The 16,222-nt window shown below is 44.6% G+C and overlaps 1 protein-coding gene and 1 long non-coding RNA gene across 8 annotated transcripts in view; one reads left to right on the top strand and one right to left on the bottom strand.

The window, feature by feature from the left end:
• The window catches only part of LOC119323305 (nudix hydrolase 3-like), an 8,732-nt gene extending 8,549 nt beyond the window's left edge, over positions 1–183 (bottom strand). The window contains exon 1 of the mRNA XM_037596918.1: positions 11–183. Within this exon, the coding sequence (XP_037452815.1) occupies positions 11–87 (77 nt within the window). The 5' untranslated portion in view covers positions 88–183. The remainder of the gene's footprint in view (positions 1–10) is intronic.
• A 4,859-nt stretch (positions 184–5,042) lies between these two features.
• Positions 5,043–12,300, top strand: LOC119323307. 7 transcript variants are annotated; one of them, XR_005156222.1, is made up of 7 exons: positions 5,043–5,131; positions 5,511–5,658; positions 7,639–8,211; positions 8,528–8,627; positions 9,076–9,262; positions 9,402–9,547; positions 11,920–12,300. It is a non-coding gene; the product is annotated as an uncharacterized LOC119323307 (long non-coding RNA). The 7 variants fall into 7 exon arrangements; XR_005156223.1 differs by having other exon boundaries at positions 7,394–8,211; XR_005156224.1 differs by having other exon boundaries at positions 5,511–7,826; positions 7,997–8,211.
• Positions 12,301–16,222: the final 3,922 nt, after the last annotated feature.

Below are 16,222 nucleotides of genomic sequence, written 5' to 3'. Positions count from 1 at the left end.
GGGGGCGTGCCTGGGCTTGGAGACGCCCGTCTTGTCGCCGGCGGCGGTGAGCACGTCGAGGCGCTCCTCCGGCGCCGGGGCGGCCATCGAGCGGCCGAGGCGGCGGCGGTGGCGTGCGGGAAGCGGCTGCGAAGCTTCCGAGGATTTTTTTTTTTTTGGTGGATTTGTGTCGAGGATAGGTCGGGGATGTTTGTGCCAATTTCAAACGCCGGCACGAGTTGGGGACGGATAGCGACGGGGGAGTTCAGGGCTTCCGAATCCAACTGTTGGAGGATGCTGCTTGGCTGGCCGGTGGTGCTTCTCTGCTTTTCCAAGCTTTTTCTTAAGTGTTTTGCACAAGCTTGGATGGAATACGATGCTCCTCCACACAATGATGGTCTTCGTGTACAAGCAACGTGTGCTGCACGTTCTTTTCACCTCTCCTCCCGCTCCGGTGATCTTCGATCAACCTCTTTCTCCTTCATCGATGATGACCTCTCCTCCCGCTTCGGTGATCGCACGAGGTGAGGGCAAGCGGAGGCGGAGCTTGACTGGAAGGATTCGGAATTAGATTGGGGAGGAGAGGGGTTCGACATTGCTTGGGAGTGAGAGCGCTCCTAATTGTCGCGAGAGAATAACTTGTGCCTCCCCCCCACAAAGAAAGAGTGGCCCGATAGTGATACCAGTGAGTTAGGGGTGGTGCGGCAAACAATATGATAAAGGGGATGACAATTTGCATGCATATAGTTAGAAAATGACGGAAGGAAGAGGGTAAAAAGGACGATGAAGGTCGAAAGCCCCATGGTAATGATGCACGAGGCTAAGACAGTGGCGCATGGGCGGCGATGAGGCTCGGGTGCTAGTGAAAAAGGATTAGATGATGCATAGCTATGTTTTTGCTTGAAGAAGCACATTTGCTTTACAACAAAATGGTTTATGCACCTTTGCAAAATAGGCTATCTCCATTTAAGGGCTATATGGTGTATCCATCGTGATTTTAATAAATAGTTTCTACCAATGTATTTTAACAAGTATTATGAGTTTGTATGGCAGATATAACAACGACCAGTCAATGAGTGTTGAAAGTGACAAGGGTGGAGAAACAAGTCATATGATAGAAAAAAGTGAATGGTGGAGTATCGGGGTATGTGAGATCCCTGCAAAATTAAGTGTTGTAGGTTTCCTCCCCCCCCCCCTCTCTCTCCGTTTATTTCAAATACAATCGGCAACAATAGTAATATTGGTATAGTACAACCACTTTTAACAAAGCATGTGCGATTTTTTGTCTTGATAGTTGATACATAAAACCACGCGCAATGTTGTCCGCTTACCATCTTTTGAAAAAACAAAAAAATATGATGTATGTGTGTCTCAAACGAGCAGCTAATGCTTAAATGCACCAATAGAGTGCCTTGCCTCGGACTACATGGAGAAATGCCCAAAAACATCAAGAAGGATGATTGTTGTTACAAACCGACAATTCCAAAGAGTATTAGCGAACAATCATAATAAAAAAGAGATGATTATCAAATCAATGAAAGCTCCTGATCGTTCAATCAATGATTTACATTCTTAGAATTATGACACGTTGAAACATCCTTGGTTCTCACCACTTTGCCTCAAACTGCCATGACCCAACCTACGAATTGCATATACCCAAGCCTCTATTTCAGGTATATCTGGCCATGGGCCGGGCCGGGCCGGGCCTAAAAAAGCCCACGGTAGAAAACTGAGGCCCAGGCCCTCCCAGGCCCTATCACTGGGCCTGCTTTTCAAGCCCAAGCCCGGCCCATCTGGTAAAAAGCCCTAAAAAGCCCTTAGGGCTTAGGGCCATGGGCCGGGCCTCTTCCTTAAAATGCCAATATGCCAAGCCCAAGCCCGTCCAGGCCCTACTGATAGGCTCAAAACTCAGGCCCAAGCCCGGCCCATGGGCAAGCCCATCGGGCCTAGGCCCTGGATTTTAGGGCCGGGCCTGGGTGGGCCGACAGGGCCGGGCCCGAGATGGCCAGGACTAATTTCAGGTAAGGTTTTCGCCTTGAGATTCATCCACTTGGATGAAAGTGACCCATGGTGAAATTTGGACATGACACGTGCTATTTTTTTGGTACATGGTGGTGTACAAATGCATTGTGTATCCAGAGTTTCGTTCCAAATTTTTTAAACTGTTGTGATGCTTCTTTTGGTGGGTTAAGTATTTTTGATTGCATGTGGGTAAGTTGGGACATGCAACATGCTCTTTGTCCTTGATCGCTTCACGTGGGCTCGATGAGTTTGATTTGACTACGTCCCTCTTTCTTCTCTGGATATTTGCATGCATATGCTGATCCTGTGTTAAATTGCATGTGGACAGCGTGATGCTAGCGTGTCTTTGGATTAGGACGATCTGATCTGCATGTCCTCAGATATTGCATATGTGTCATCTTTTGCACAGGTTCACATTTTTTTTTGAGGGGTAGGTTCACATTTTTTTAAACGTGATTAGGTATGGATGGTGGGTTCCTTCCAGATATTTCGTTAGTTCTCTCTCTTCTGGATTCTTCTCCTCTCCTAAAGAAGGCTCCCATAGAATTTGGTGCAGCAGTTCCACCGCCCTTATATTTTCTTATAAATAGACTCCTCTCCATCCCGATGCTCCATACCTCACCTCTGCCGTGCCATCAGTGCCCCATCGTCGAGCTCGCACCCCCCAGCCTGCCTCTTCACTTCGTGTGGCCGAGCTGGAATGGAGGGCACGACCAAGATTCGTGGCCGCTAGCGGGGTGCAGCCATGCAGGTCACACCGTTGTTGGCCATGGAGAACGTGCCCCGCGCGGAAGTCATGCTGGGCTCGCCGGAGACGCGTTGGCGGTGGCGCTACTGCGCCTCAAGCGCGTACCGGTGCCCTCTAAGGCGTCGAGACCCGAACACGGCCGAGGTCTTGGCAGATGGTGCCGAGCTTATCAAGGTCGCCGTCGACGGCACCAGGCCGCAGCTAGTGGCCCTGCTCGCGGAGCTTCCATCCTACGACCTACCGTTCGAATTCGCCACGCCCTAGGTTGCCGAGGTTGCGTCGCTCCAGTTCGCTATCTTCTCCGTCTTCCTCATTTGTCACCGTGCCAATCTCCCAGTCCCAGGTTCCCGGCTTCACCTACATGTTCACTAGCTTCAACGGTGAGTCGTGTCTGTATTGTACGACTGCGCCATCGTTAACCTCGAGGACAATGATGCCCTCATGATCAAAACATGCGTCGTCATGAAGTGCTCCGGCGCTGAGGAAGCCATAGCATGTGGCCGCTACAAGCAGTCCTCGTCTGCAATACCACGGCCGACAGAGACACCCATCAACAGTCGTCGACCCAGATGGAGGCTCGAAGTTCACGTGGAAGCACCCGTGGTCTTCCATGGTCGTTGCCAGCGACTCCTTCACTACCGCGTCGGCTGTCGGGCAAGCATGGCGGCGAGCGCACAGGGTTCGACCGGAGAAGGGGCACTCCGGGGTTGCGGCCACCATGCCTAGCGGTGGCATCTCCAAGGAAGGTGGCGCACCACCACAAGAATGAACTGAGGGCAAACTCCACCACCCGACATCAGGTATGCCATATGTAGGACTGATCAATCGATCTGCTATTTTATTTATTTACTGTTGTTGAGGCGGATCACGGCAGTGGAATTCATGTGAGCAGGAAGGATGACACGGGGAGGATGGCCTAGGAGTTTGACATGGTAATGCCCCACATGTCCTAGCTCGGCCTCAAATGTGTCCAACGTTGGCAACATGCTACCGTGCCCACCCTCGCCCTGCCATCGTGTGCGCTCTGCACAACAACGCTAGCCGTGCCTATGGGGGGAGGGCGTCTAGAGCGTCACCCAATCGGCGTCGCTGCATGTGCCTACCACTCCTCGTGGATGTACGTGATGCATCATTTTGTTTTCCAGCCATTCACATTCTTCAGTCTTCGTGTTGATCTTCAGTTTTCCTATGTACACGTCTGGGTCGATGATGCTGCTTTGCGTGAGTTAGTGTGATGTGGTATTAATCTTGGTTTAGTCAGACTGTACATCTGGTGTATTGAGTCGTATCATTGCATTAAGAATATTAGTTGGGCATTTATGCAGTACATATCTGATGATACTCATGTTCTCATCCAACATGCATGATGCCAACTTATTTTCCTACGCCCATAATTCTGCGTACAGTAATGTGCTATCTTAAATTGATAACTTTAATTATAAATAGTAAACACACTTTATATGGACACACCATATCAACGGACGCGGCGTGCCGCTGCGCGGGTTATGCTAGTAGGGTGCTAGGTACAACTCGTGTAAAGTCCAAAATCAAAATTCCAACAAACAAAGCTTTGGGATAGGCCGCGTATACCAACGTACCCGCGCGTATAGCGGGTGCAATGGTCCAAGACGAATGCCCAGCTTTGTGCAGTGGAAGGTTCCTCCTCCGGCATCCAACATGGTTGCAACTTGGAGGAGTACGATCGAGATCGACAGGAAGACGACTGACTTTTAGGAGGAACGGATAGTGATATCTACCGCTCGTAAATAAAAGAAGACACACGTGGGAAGCAATCTGTAAAGTAACTAGTGTAGTATTTTTTGTAAGACACGACTGGAGATTTTCATGATCACAGACAGAAGCCACCGAACTTTGTACACAACTGTACAGTTTTCTAGAACCGAGAGATGGAAGCCTCCACGCCAAAAACTCCCCGACCGGTGCCTGGCTCGGACCACAACCAACAAGTCCACAACCGAGCCGTAGCCACACCCGACGGTGCACGATCGTCAAACCCGCGCCGCAAGTTGGAGACGTGCACGGGTTGGTGACGCGTCCTACTCGGTCGCCTCGCCTGGCATCCCAAAGCTTTCCCCGTTCCCCTGATCCCCTCGCCCAAACCTAGCCCCCTCTCGTCCTCATCATCTCCTATCCTCCTGCGCATCGCCGCCGCGACATGGCCTCCCCCGGCCCGAACCACCACCGCCGCAAGGCAAGGCCACCCTCCCCTGTCCACACCAGTCCCCCGTCCCCTCTCCCCAACCTCCGCTCACCGTCTCTATTTCCATCCTTTTCACAGGCTGTTCGGCCGTCGCCAGATCTGCGCCCAGGCCGGACGGACAACGGCCGGCCGACGTCCCCCGGCGCTGGATCTTCGAAAAGGTGACGCCTTTACCCCCTAGTCGCCCACTTCCTCTAGTTTTCATCGCCATAGACATCTCCTCAGACGATCTGACTGTGGATCTGCGAATTACTCGGTCGTTTTTGCTTCGATCCGGGGTCTCCATGTCTGATTTGACCTCAAAGATTGGATTTTTATCGGCAGAGGGTTGGGATTTGCCTGATTATCGCTTCCCCCATGGCTAGTTCGTTCTAGGATGGGTTGGATCTAACTGCGGTGCTGCCTCTTTCTGGCCAATTTTCAACTACTTGTGCCTTTTCTGTCTGATGATGCTACCAATTGGATGACTTTCTTTTCTGTGGATCAAAATCATGTGGTGAGCATATCTAGCTGATTGTTTTCCGTGTGTTCAATTTGCAGAACCGGGAAGTGGATTTCGTGATGGAGACTGGTGCCTGTAATAGATGCATACATGAAATCTGTATATAAATACACGGAGAGTAGTGCCAGGGATCATGAGGAACCAAGATGCTTTTCAGCTGATAGTGTATTACCTGATTTTCTTCAGGTATCGTTAGTATGTCTATGTTGTTGTTTCTTCACCTTCTCTTAACCTGTGCGTGATAACATGCTCAGCAGTTTCAAGACGGTAGATCATATTCTGATCATGATTTCTTCTACCAGTTTATAATTCAATGTTTAAAAAAGCGTGAAGCCTAAGCGAAGCGGAAAGAGCGATGGGCGCTTAAGCGTTCTAAAGTAATAGGCGATAGTCTGGCTATTTTTGAGTATCATCCTGCAGGAAAGTAGGACACCATAGCACATAGGGAACTGAAATATATAGCATATATAAGATGCAGTTGGGGTAGGTTTGCATCATAGCAAATAGCATCAGGCTCACACAGCAATCGAAGTGACAGCGAAAATGCAGTCCAGTTGAAATAGACATAGCTTAATAGAGATCACGTGGCCAAAATTTGGCCAGAATTTTCAGGAAATAGTTCCCAAACTGATCCTAATGTTAATTTAATAAGATAAATGGCATATTGCGCTTATTGCACAAGCGGCCAAGCAGAAGTAGTTCAAAAACAGCCACATTCTGGGTTTTCTTTAAAAAACTTCATCTACGCCCTAGTTTCTGCGTGAGGTGTTTTACCATTGCTCAGCACTTAAGACTACAATTAAAAATGATTTCTTGAACACTGTTATAAATAGGCACCAGTAAACCTAAGAGATGCTAGCTCGTGTTTCATGATGATAAATAGGTAACAGTATCATCATCTGCATCTTATATACCCTAGAAAATGATATTGTCTTATCGTTCGACTCTATTGCTGCGTCATTATCAACAATGGGACGTGCACCAACAACGAGTATGGTTATGGTTTTTATGCTCGTTGTTGTCTAAATTGAGAACAACGTATGTACTTTTTACTTAGGTGCCACTGATTTTTTACATGCAAGCAAAATTTGTAAGGTGGGTGAATATCGAGTTAACTATAGAAAGGTCTTATTCAAGGGTGGTAGTTCTTTTGGGAAGCGCCTTCGTTGCCAAATGCTAAGCTATCTTAGTTTCCTGTCCTTACGAGGTTAGCCACGATATCTCCATGTCCAAGTTAAGAGACTTGGGCGCATAGCAAGCCTAATCATACTAGCTTTGGTTAAAACCCTACAAAAAAATGCAACACCATTTCTATTCCATGGCAAAGTTACAGCAATAGAGAAACTTCAGAAGACATATAAGGGATTGACTTTTCTTAGCTTGTTATATATTTCCTCCGTTTGAAAATAAGCGTCATGGTTTTAGTTCAATTTGAACCATGACACTTTGGAACGGAGGGAGTATGTGGTTTTGCACTGTGCTAATGCTAGCCTCTGCTTGGAACTTTCTGCTAATAAGGGAGTCAGAAAAGTAAATTTGCATAGCAAGCAGACAGAGAACTTAGCTGACTGGTGTTTTATCTTGTTCTGTTACTTATATAGCCTACTAGTTAAGAGGCTTCCCTCTGTAATGTGTACCACTGATGCTTGATTGTCTTTGTTAATCTGATAAGATGACTTCCATCATGTCGAAGCAGACATAACGGACGTGCTCTCGTGATACAATCTTAATTTATTGTGCTAGGTTATGCATTATCAGCACTGCCTCTAGTATACTTTTGTGCAATTTTGTCCTGTAATAGAATACATATGCCACTATTATATTCACCAATATTTTTTCTTGGTCTTCAATCTCTAAGCGAGAGTCCTATTTTGCTGGCTTTATCCTGATTTTTTTCTCACTTATCTGGTAAATGGAGCAGATGGACTTGTGGTCGGAGTTGTTTCATCATTGGACAAGAAATTGGAAGTTAAACCATGTTTTTTAAAGATTTTTTTTCTAGAAGACAAGTACCCAGCAGAATTCCCTTGCAAATATAGTAACAAGACAATGCATTCATTTGAAGTATAAAATCAGTTGCTGTTGATATTTTGCAATTCAAGTGTTAATTTTTGTCAGTTTTTTTAGTTAATCTTATTCTCTATAGTACTAACAATTTTTTTGCAGGCTATGGTCTCATTTCAGAAAATAGAAGGTGTTGAAGTATGCCTCTTTGGCATGTATGATTTGGTGCAGAATGTGCAGGACCCAAACCAACTTCAGGGTTATCTGTCATTGATTCTGTCAGATTCTCTAGAGGCGTAAAAATAGTGTCCAGGGAGGCCTTGCGGACATGTCTCTATCATGAAATTCTTGTAATCCATTATTCTAGTTGGTTCTTTTTTTCCTAATTTCTAGAAAGCTTTGGCATGCCAATCAGAGCGTAATTGGTTTCCTAAGTCCACCATGTATGCAAACTTCAGTTTCATTATTTTGGAATACCTTCTGCTCTTAGTATAACACTACTTTTATATGCTCAATACAGATCAGTTATCTTCAGTATTGTAAGCAGCGGGTATTCACTAGCTGTTACATTTGGGCTTTCCCACCTTTGAAGGCTGAAAGATAACTGCAGCTCGCTTGCCATATTTGAGGGAGATTATTTGCCAGGAGCTGCAGAAGATATGATCAACAAGCTTTTCCTAGAAGATGATAGAAAGTAAAGAAGACCATCACAAAAAGAGCTTTGAGAGCTGAGTGGTAATGCTTCCGGGGACACCTGATGCTAAAGATATACGAGTAGTTTCATGGTACTTCTTTATGCACCAAACATGCCTCAGTTCAGTCGTGCCGCATGTTATTCTTAGTAGTCTAGTTGCAGAAGATACTGTTTGTTGTATGATTACTATGCCGTCTCTTGGATACTTGATTTAGTATGCTTTTCAAGTGCTTGTCCATTCTTTCAGTACGCAAGTATGATTAAGGAACAATGGGACTTACCATCCTTATACTGCTATATATTTTCTGCAGTAAAAATTCATACTAGTTGATTGAGTTTATTTTCTAAACCATTCAGAATGTCAATGAAGAATGAATATCTGACAAAACACGGATGGTCTGAAGAGGCAAGGATGCTATGAACCATGATCTTGATGGGAGGTTTAAGGAGTCCACAGGTAATATCATTTTTTATTGCTTTCTGATACTGAACAGTATGCTTAGTTTGGCGTTCTAGTGGATACCATTCAGTGTAACTTAAAGCATCTTTATAGGCATAGCAGCAAATTCTTCGAGAATTGAAAAAAGTCCCAATTGAAATCTTCACATAACAATAAATTCAGTTAGCATATATCAAAACAATTGTCCATGGATAGAATACTGCACCGATGAATAGAATAGCTGAATAGCAGAACAGCTGAGCAGAGTAGTAGAACAGCCAAGTAAAATTGTGCACTGTTCTATGCCGGCACTGATGACTTGTACTTGTCAAATACTGAGAAGAGTAGAATAGCTGAAAAATAGAACAGCTGGATAGCTGTTTATTGAGATTTTCATTACTGTACTAGAATCTACTTGAAGAGTTCAATTGTTTTACTTGCACTGATCACTTTTCTTTTGCACCAGGGGCGCTCTCTTTCTTGCCTTGGGCGTTCTTCCTGTTGTCTCGGCGCGCCCTCTTTGCAGCTCGATTAGCTTTCTTCTGTGCCGCCTCCTGCTGGCGGTTCTTATCCTCAAGAAGCCGTGCTGCCTCCTCGGCGGCATGCACTCGGTCATGGTTTTGAACCACCGAGAGGATAAACAGTCCTTTCAGGTCATGCTTCGAGCAGTTTATGGGGTGTACCGCCATCTGAACCTGTCAATTCAATTGTACTGATTAATATAATATAAAAAATGAACATGACAGTTTATTTCAGTATTGTGGTATGAACATAATATTTTTTCTGCCTCAGATCTGTCTTATGATTCCTAGATTGAACTGGGCAAGAATAAGAACGTGGTGGTCCATGAAGATCGGACTCGAAGAAATGTAGGTGGCCAACATGTAATGGAGAGCCGTGGAGGGAGTTAAAAGTGAAGAATTTGGGAGTTGCCCCAGGTAAAAACATTTGAACTCTCCCCAATAAAGTAGAAGCACCTACTATTCTTAATAGTGTGCATGATAAGTTAGTAAACATTGCTGTTGGTTTGGGTTTTAATTTAGGAAAAGACTAGAAATTGGAGAAAATGTTCAACATTTAAAATCCTTAGAGGTTGCTAGAGTTGCTATGTTTAATGCCAGTAATGACTAATGATAAAAATAGAACTCCCTCTGTGTGGAGTTACTTGTCGCTCAAATGGATGTATCTAGCGCTATTTTAATGTTTGATGATACATCCATTTGAGTACATGTAATTCCGGACGGAGGGAGTATTATTAATAAAAGAGAACAAAGTATATAATTACATGAAGATACTTTGTGAGGAGATATAGAAGCAAAAGTAAAGATACAATACAAGGCACTTAATTGTTTTAAATGGCTGGACTTTTTTGGAATGCCAGGGGACTAGGTGGCCCGGTGAAATCTATTTTTTTATATATAGTGCTATTAATGAACATAAATTGAGGTTTCTTGGTGTACAAGAAACTAATAAACAACATTTTACTTTGCCCTTGTTAGAAAATAATTAGTGGCGATCACTCTTTTACTTTTGAGTTTTGACTATGTACCCTCTGTGGGTCAAGCACTTGGTTTATTGCTGGGAGTTGATAATGACCATTAAATGGCTGGACTTTTTTGGAATGCCAGGGGACTAGGTGGCCCGGTGAAATCTATTTTTTATATATAGTGCTATTAATGAACATAAATTGAGGTTTGTTGGTGTACAAGAAACTAATAAACAACATTTTACTTTGTCCTTGTTAGAAAATAATTAGTGGCAATCACTCTTTTACTTTTGACTATGTACCCTCTGTGGGTCAAGCACTTGGTTTATTGCTGGGAGTTGATAATGACCATTATATTATTTGGATACTGAAAAAGGCGCATTTCATATTAGATTTTTTGTTTAGAATAGACGTACTGGGGATAAGATGCATATTGTAATTGTTTATGGAGCCCCTCACAATAATCAGAAAGAACCTTTTCTTGTATAGTTAGTACATATATTTTGTTTCAATAATTTTCCTATTATCATTGGTGGGGATTTTAATATCATTAGAAAGAGGAGTGAATCAAATAGGTCACACTTGTTTAATGCTATTATAGAGCATTGGGAATTGAGAGATTAGAGCTAGCTGGGAGATGTTTTACCTGGTCCAATAATCAGGAGAATCCTGTGTGAGAAATTTCCTATGTCTTTAACTTGAGTTTATGTCCACTCCTGTTTCTTAGTGCTGTGCCTAGAGTGCTGTCAGACCATGCCCCTTCGCTCCTGGACTTGGGTCTAAATCAGCCAAAAATAGTACTCCCTCCGATCCATGAATTATTTATGGATCAGAGGGAGCAAGACCTTTTAAATTTGAGTTGTGTTGGTTTTTAATAGAGGATTTAGATGCTGTAGTTTTGAATGTTTCATATGACGTCTATTGTGGTAGAAACTTGCAAGACCAGTGGCAATATAGAGCTAGAAGGCCAAGGAAAAAACTTGAAAGGATGGAACTTAAATTAAATGTGGTTTTATGAAAAACAGAAAGTTTATCTAACTCAATGCATTGATGAGGTTGATAAAGAAAGTGAATTAATAGGGCTGCGTAGAGATAAATATTTAGCTAGAAAAGATCTAGAGGAACAAATACAGAAAATCAACGAAGAAGATGAAACTAAATGGCCGCAGAGATCCAAAGAAGAGGAGTTGCTAGTGGGAGCTGCTTACCTCATATTTTATGTCTAAAGCTAGTAGTAGAAAAAGGAAGAATAAAATTGTATCCTTTAGGAATAGTAGTAATGAGATGGTTGAGGGGGTAAAGCTTTACTTCTATTTCCTACAGATTTTATAATTGCTTTACTGCAGGGATGCTAAACATCAAGTTGGATATTGACAATGCCCAGTGTGTTAGATGATCCTGATAGGAAAATGCTACCCCCTCTGATCCAACAGAAGTGTCATGGTTTTAGTTCAAATTTGAGTTTTAGTTCAAATTTGAACTAAAACCACGAAATTTGAACTAAACCACGACACTTATTTTGAATAGGATGGAGTGCCAGATATTATTATTTTTACACTAGAAGAGGTTAGGGTATTTGTTTTTGACATGAAACACAATAAGGCCCCTGGACTAGACGGTCTGCCAATAGTTATGCTAGAAATATAGGCATGAGTTCGAAATGATTTATTAGCTTTATGAACTGATTTCTATAATGGGAAGTTTGATCTGGTCATCGTGGAAAGGCGGGAATTCTGCTCCTCTTAATCGTGTTTACCCCCATGAACCTACTACTTTTTTTTGTTCCAAATTGCTTATTGGATATCCAATTGGTATGAGATGCAGAAAAAAAGAGGACGGCTTCTACTTCGAGCCGTGGCGGCTGCTCATTAAAATTGCCACAAGTTTCTTTGATGAAAGAAGAGTATGGGAACTAATGACACGCAGAATTGGAATTGGAATTGTGAGCTAATGCTCGTTGGAGTAACTAATCTGCTGAATGTTGCCAGGCTGCATTATATTTGGATAGACTGTTTTGGTAGATGTGATTTCGTTGTGTGTTGCATGCCACATGTTGCTGGGGTATAGATTTTTCGGCACAGGCGCCGCTGTTCAGTGTTCTTTTTTTTTTGCTTTCGGAACCTCTTATGTGTCCTGAGCAATTGTCTTGTCGTTTTTTCTTATCAATATGAATAAAATCGTTATTTCCGGAAAGAATTGATTCTAGATCTGTTTTCCAAACTGAAATCAATTGCAAACCCTAGACCGGATCTCATGTTCCAAAACCCCAGACCGGATCTCATGTTCCAAACCCTAGACCGGATCTGTTTTCCAAACTGAAATCAATTGCAAACCCTAGACCGGATCGCATGTTTCAAAACCCCAGACCGGATCTCATGTTCCAAACCCTAGACCGGATCTGATCTTCCAAACCCTAGATCGGATGTGATATTCCAACTCTAGATCCTATCTGACGCCAGACCGGAATCAAACCCAGATCGGATATCTCATTCCAAACCCTAGATCGGATCTCGAACCCTTGGATTGGATCGATAAAGCGCGAAACATGTATTCGACCCCAAATTGGGGCGACCTGACGAATCGAGGGGAGGGAATCGAGGGACGAATCGGCGGGAGGGGTGGAGCGGAACCTGCTCGGGGTCTGGCTGGGGATCTCGGGGCTCCAGTGGGGTCTGGCTCCGGGATCTCAGGCGCTCCGGTGGGGTCTGGCTCCGGGATCTCGGGCGCTCCGGTGGGGTCGTGCTCCGCGTCCTGCTCCGCGTCCTGCTCCGCGAATGTCGGTGCGATCGATCTGACGTGGCTGGCGACGATGGATGACGGGTTATTTATTTATATAATTGGGATTAGAGTTGGCCCAGTTTCCGGCGGCAGGGGATAGTTAGGAAGCGCCTAAGGGCTGTTTGGTTTGCTTGCCACGCCTAAGGGCAATTGCAACGCACAACCCCAAATCTCCCCAAATCGTACGACCGCATCCGTTTGAGGGTAAATGACAGAACAAGCGGTCCACTGCGTGGGAGCAAATAGACCAACGCCCGTTTTTGGTTCGCTTTCAACCCATTTTCAGCTTAACTTTGGGCCACGTTTGCAACGGGCACACGCGGACGTACCTGGCCCGCCCATTGGGACACATGCACCTCTTTTTCTATTCCCCTTCCCTACTCTAGCCGCACCCTCGCCCCACTCCCCTCTCGTCCCTAGCCCCCATTGCCGTCACTTTTCTCGGTCGTGTCGCTGTCCAGCACGACCGCTCGCCCCTACCCTTGTCGCAGCCCCGTTTTCTCGACACCCCGAGCTGTCCAACCCCGACCGCCTCATTTCAGCGCATCCGGCGGCCGGATTTGGAGTGGATCCGGCCGGATTTGAGCCCACCTGGCTGCCGAAGGCCGCGCCATGCCATGGACTAGCCAGGTACCGGACCGCGCAGCCCCGGCAACGCCCCCAAGCCACATGCAGGTATTGACTCCGCCTCTAGTCGCTCGGATTTACCCCATCACCAGTTCACCAACAAATACATCAACGGCCGTTGTCCGGGCTCGATGCTAGCCCATCATCGACGCACCGTTGTCGCTCGTAAAGTGCGACGATTGTCCACGGAAGGTCGTGCGCCGCGTGTCTACAACGCCGGAACATCCCGGATGGGTGTTCGTCAAGTGCAAAAATGATGGAGTATGTGCTAGTTTAGCTTCGGTTGTGCTACCGGATTCGGTGCATTTTGCTTATACTCAAATTTATATTGTGTAGGAAGGATGCAACTTTTGGTATTGGGAAGAAGAATACATCAATCTATTGATAGAACAAAATTTGATAGATGTCCGTGCATTTGTTGCTAGAATAGAGAAGCAACGTCTATTTCTTTAGACTCGAAGAAGAAAGAAGCATGTAAGATCGAGAATCCGCAGATCAACGATGAAGGCATCAAGAAGATACTAATCCAGCTTGCGGGAGCAGCTATGGAACTTGGATATCTTTTAAAATGTCTTTTTATGGTTCTTGTTTTCTTTTCTTTCTATTCTAGTCAAGATTTGGTGAATGTACTCCAATGTATAAAAAAAAATTGCTGACGAAAATAATAAGAAATGCGGCGAAAAAATGTATGCGGACGAGATGCAGCCGAGTGTTGAGCGCACAACCGGCATATCCAGAAATACGGGTGGACGCCGCCCCATTGCCACTCCAAACAGACGAAATCCGGACAGAACGGACGTCCGTTTGGGGTCGTGCGTTGGAGTTGCCCTAAGCTTGGTCGTGCCACAACATTTTAGGGATTGATTGCACCTCGTCACATTTGCGGTTTGTCACACTTTTTATCATATTTTTTAGCTACATGGTCCACGTGTCATAGGCTCATTTTTTTTGTCAAATCTTGTCACATTTGTTATGGTCATTTTGTCGGCCACACTTTTCGTGGCAACCACACTTTGCTTAAGATTTACTTGTGGCAGAATTAGTCATGAACCAAACATGTCCAAAGTTTCATGCTGTGATGGGTGTACGATTTGATGTGGACGAAGCTAACTTTTGATTTTATTAAACTATATAAGGGCATCTCTAACATTACCCTCAAAACAGATACAAAATTTGTCCGCGGACTAGTTCAGATTCGTCCATGGACACAAATATGGAAGCTGACCATCCAACCATCCCTAAACACGCGACCTATTTTTCTGAAGCAACACTCAAAATAATTATAGAAAATATTATAATTCATCTATATATATCGTGGCGGAGGTCCAGATGCCGGGAAGTCGAACAAGCGGACACGTCCATGGACAAATACACATCGGATGACAAATTATGTCCGAACAATTCGGTCTGAACTTAGGCACACATTTCGAGGGATGGCGTTGGAGATTCCCTAGTGTGTTTATTGGACAACCATTTGGTTTCGTCCTCTCCATCTCAACCGGCGAATTTGAGATAAGTCCTCGAAAGACCATCTCGATGAGGATGCGTTGCCATCAACCAAGCGCCGCCTCCGTAAGGACCTAATCCTACCCTTATCTACTAGTCGGAGCCTATTCACTGGCTGTCGGAAGAACCATATTGGCGGAGATCGAAGGGACGGAAAAAAAATCTGATTACAATTTTCAATGATAATAATAAAAAGAACCTAGTTCTCTTGCAAACATTGAAGGACATACATCCATCGTCTCTCGGAATTTTGATTCCAAATCTGATATGAATCTCAAGAAACAAATATTAAAAAGGTGTGTTTAAGGCACATCTAGATGTGCTCTAGTTATTGCACATCTAAGTGAGTGAATCAAGTATAAAAAGGAAAATGAAAAAAGAAAAAGAAAATATCCAGACGAATCTCTACGTAAGATCAATGATATAGAACTTAAATGTGCAATACTTATGGCACATCTAGATGTGCTTTAGCAAAACTGTGTGGCACTGGACAATTATGTTTAACAGCGGTAAACATACTCATGATCAAGCTAACCACACAATCTTGTTCATCAAAATAATAAGATAACCGCACAATCTTGTTGATCAAAATAATCAAGATAACCATACAATCTTATTCAATTGGTCCCGGATGATGTGCGGAAACCAACCAAAACGGCGGGCGCGATAGCTCCGACGTGGTACCTTCGCACTCGTGCACTACCTCCTTGTTTAATCCAATGTCATACACGTGTAAACGTTTGTCGAAAGGGCTCATCCAATACAAGGTGTTGGGACGCAATTTGAACTTGTTCGCCGGACACCACGCTGCGCTCGAGCTCATAATACTCGCAAGTATTGCCCGACCGCCGATGTTGTTCACCCTGACACTTCTTGATCTGCCAAAACCCATCTTGTACACGGCAACATCGATGATTGTGTGCATATCGAAGCCCAAAAAGAAGATAGACACCATGTGAAGTTTGCCATCAAGGTCCAAGAGAAAGTAATACGAATGCGCACAGTCTTCATCGTTCGGAGGGAAGGTAAGTTTGATCCCCTTCGTTTTCACAGTGCTCAACCTCGGCTCCGGCGAGAACTCAAGCACACCGTACTTGCTATGGTGGATTGGGTAGTAAAACTTGCCATCGTACGGTGTCAGGCCCAAGATGTGCCCCTTTTGCCAGCAACGGAATTCTTTGATCACCACCAGCTTGCCCCCAAGATCATACTCGTG

The sequence above is a fragment of the Triticum dicoccoides genome, chromosome 6B (assembly GCF_002162155.2).
Source record: "Triticum dicoccoides isolate Atlit2015 ecotype Zavitan chromosome 6B, WEW_v2.0, whole genome shotgun sequence".
NCBI classification, from domain to species: domain Eukaryota; kingdom Viridiplantae; phylum Streptophyta; class Magnoliopsida; order Poales; family Poaceae; genus Triticum; species Triticum dicoccoides.
The sequence above is the reverse complement of the archived record's forward strand: the minus strand, read 5'-3'. Positions and strand labels throughout refer to the sequence as shown.